This window comes from Lactuca serriola, chromosome 4, assembly GCF_051521515.1.
Source record: "Lactuca serriola cultivar US96UC23 chromosome 4, Lser_US96UC23_V15, whole genome shotgun sequence".
Taxonomy (NCBI): domain Eukaryota; kingdom Viridiplantae; phylum Streptophyta; class Magnoliopsida; order Asterales; family Asteraceae; genus Lactuca; species Lactuca serriola.
In genome coordinates this window covers 133,401,940-133,405,164 of record NC_136411.1, presented here as the reverse complement: position 1 = coordinate 133,405,164, position 3,225 = coordinate 133,401,940, and the positions used below count along the sequence as shown (strand labels likewise).

The 3,225-nt window shown below is 37.8% G+C and overlaps 1 protein-coding gene across 1 annotated transcript; it reads left to right on the top strand.

Moving 5' to 3' along the window:
* The first annotated feature begins 321 nt into the window (after positions 1-321).
* On the top strand, positions 322-2,886 carry LOC145102604 (exocyst complex component EXO70B1-like). The gene has a single exon (XM_079040050.1). It carries the CDS (start codon positions 659-661, stop codon positions 2,609-2,611), a length of 1,953 nt encoding a protein of 650 aa, XP_078896176.1. The 5' UTR covers positions 322-658; the 3' UTR covers positions 2,612-2,886.
* The last annotated feature ends 339 nt before the right edge of the window (positions 2,887-3,225 follow it).

The following is a 3,225-nucleotide window of genomic DNA, read 5'->3' as shown; positions in this document are numbered from 1 at the left end:
ATGTTAATATAATTATTCCTAAAACAAAGAAATTACTATTAGATAACTTTGAAATAATAAATAGTTACTAGTGCGAGTACGTTATGTGGGATGGATATCAATATTATTACATCATTATAGTTGTCGAAATCAGATAAGTTGGATAACAAAATCAAAATAATAAATAGTTTTGATTGATCTAAAACATATTTTGTCCTAAATTACACAAGTTGTTGATTCATCTATTTAATTTTATTATGTTAACCCATAAAAAATAAATTATAACTTAAAAAGTCAAAACCATTTGATCACCGATAGAAACGATGTAAATAAAAGCTTTGGTATTCTAAGCCTTCTTCTCTCACTCCAACAAATGAAAAAAAGGAAAAATCATTGACTGACTGACAACCCCATATGATTCCATTCCATCCCCAAATCATATAAATAAAACCCTTACCTGATATGCATATGACATGACCTATTCCGGCCGGCCAACTACCATTTTGTTCGGAAAAATATAACCTTTCACGGTAGAGCTAATCAATTCTTCAATGGCTTCTTGATTTTACTATCACAATCAACCGTCGATCCACACTCCTTCCATCGTTAGAACCCTAATTTATCACCCATACACATACCCAACCTAATAATTTCGCCATTAATAAACCCACTACCGGTGATGACGACCATAGAAGGGCAAGATAGAGTCTTAGCAACGGCTCAACAAATCGTCAAGAGCCTAAACATCAATACCAAAGCAACCGAGGATATGATCTTGATTCTCTCCAGTTTTGATAATCGGTTGTCTAACATCACCGATTTGATGGAGGGAGGTACCGGTGATCGGTTTGTGTCCGCAGAGAAGATTATCCTCCGGCATGATTCAGGTCTCGGTGAACCTTCGTCCAGGAGCTCTTCGCCATGGGAAGAGTCGTCTACAGAAGCTGCTGAGTATTTGGAAGCTGTTGACACGATTATCCAGTTAACGGAAGACCTCAATATCCAGTCCGATGCCGACAGCGAGATCATGGATCGAGCTGAAAACGCGCTCCAGTTAGCTATGTCGAGGCTGGAAGATGAGTTTCTTCATATTTTGATCCGTAACACAGTCCCTCTTGACATAGATCGACTCTATGGATCGATCCGCAAGGGTTCATTCTCGTTTCCGTCAAACGGGATTGAAATTGGGGACGATTTTGAAAGCTACAGAGAAGATGAAGATGGTGGGAGCGGAAGTGGGTATCATCACGAAAGAGGCCCGAGCTTAGGTGGTGATGTTTTCGTCGATTTGATCCATCCTGAAGCAATCAAGGAGCTGAAAGCCATCGCCGATCGGATGATTAGGTCCGGCTATGAAAAAGAGTGTTGTCAGGTTTACAGTAACGTCCGGCGTGATGTCTTAAACGAGTGTTTATCCATTCTAGGAGTTGAAAGGCTTAGTATCGAAGAAGTACAGAAGATTGAATGGAAAATTTTGGATGAGAAAATGAAGAAATGGATTCAAGCGATTAAAATCGTAGTCAAGGTTCTTCTTTTTGGGGAAAAACGATTATGCGAACAAGTTTTCAGCGAATCCGAACTTATCAAAGAAATTAGTTTCGTTGAAACAACAAAAGGATGTGTGATGCAGCTGTTGAATTTTGGGGAAGCAGTTGCAATTGGGCAAAGATCTTCAGAAAAACTCTTTCGAATTCTCGACATGTATGACGCAGTTGCAGATGTTTTCCCTGATTTCGAATTTCTTTTCACTTATGAATCTGGAGAATTAGTCTGCAACGAGGTGAAGGTGGTTTTAACCGGATTAGGTGAAGCAGCCATTGGAACATTCATCGAGTTCGAGAACGCTGTAAAGGGTGAAAACTCCAAAAGAGCTTTACTGGGTGGCGAGATTCATCCAGTTACACGTTATGTCATGAATTACATCAAGTTACTGGTGGATTATAGCGATTCTCTAAACACCCTTCTACCCAACACTCAAGAACATGATCCGATTTCAAAAGAACTTGATGACATCGACAGCGGTGATACTCTCTCCCCTATTTCTTGCCGATTACTATCTCTAATCACAACTTTAGAAGCAAATCTTGATGAAAAATCAAAATTATACGATGATATCGCACTTGGATACATATTCTTGATGAACAACATCCTTTACATCGTTCAAAAAGTAAAAAACTCAGAGCTTCGAAACCTTCTTGGGGACAGATGGATTCGGAAACATCGAGGGCAGATTCGTCAATGGCACACAAGCTATCTGAGAGCAGCATGGGGGAAGGCGTTGTTGTGTTTGAAAGACGAAGGAGGGATTGGTGGGGGATCAAGTAGTGCATCGAAGTTGATTTTAAAAGAGAAATTCAAGAACTTTAACGCGTGTTTTGAAGACATTTACAGGGTGCAATCACTTTGGAAAGTTCCAGATGATCAATTACGTGAAGAGCTTCGAATATCAATATCTGAGAAAGTTCTTCCTGCATATCGTGCGTTTGTGGGGAGACATGGTAGTCAATTAGAGAGTGGAAGACATGCAGGGAAATACGTGAAATATAGTCCTGATGATTTGGAGAATCATTTGTTGGATTTGTTTGAAGGGAGGCCTACTGTTTTGAACAACATAAAAAGAAAAGGTACATAAAGACTGTTGTTAACAGGTATGTATGTTACTTTTTACTGCTGCTTCTGGTTATATCTTTTGAATCCAGGATGATGATGAATTGATGATGATGATTTGGTGTTAGTTTTTGTTGTTGGTATTATAGGGTTTGGGCTGAAGGTAGTTATTTATATATATAGCCCACACCTTGATATACTGTAATAATTTTGTACATGTATTATTATGTTAGATTGTTCTCCTCTATATGTATAACTTATGTATACATTCTCATGAATACATCAGGTGTTGCACTAAAATCATGTTATGAGTTATTGGATTTGGTTTTGGTTTTTTAAATGCAAAGTGAAAGCTTGTTCATATGTTTCATTCATTCATGATATCATGTGTGGTAGATCTTGTAGGCCATTTCTTGTCATATTTGAGATATGAGTTTGATGTTTTTGATGGATTGTTGTTTGATTTTTTAAAATTTCTAATAAGTAGTATCTCTGTCTTGTAGCTTAACCTAATTGATTGAAAAAAGTGCTTAATATAAGATGTGCAGCATGTGTATTGATATGTTGCCACATGCATACCAGTACATGCTTTTATAATGTCTTTATGCCTATCAACCTTCCATTTTTGTATGGGTTTTG

Excerpts from the sequence above, each read along its gene's own strand:
- LOC145102604 (XM_079040050.1), top strand. The coding sequence starts at position 659 with ATGACGACCATAGAAGGGCAAGATAGAGTCTTAGCAACGGCTCAACAA.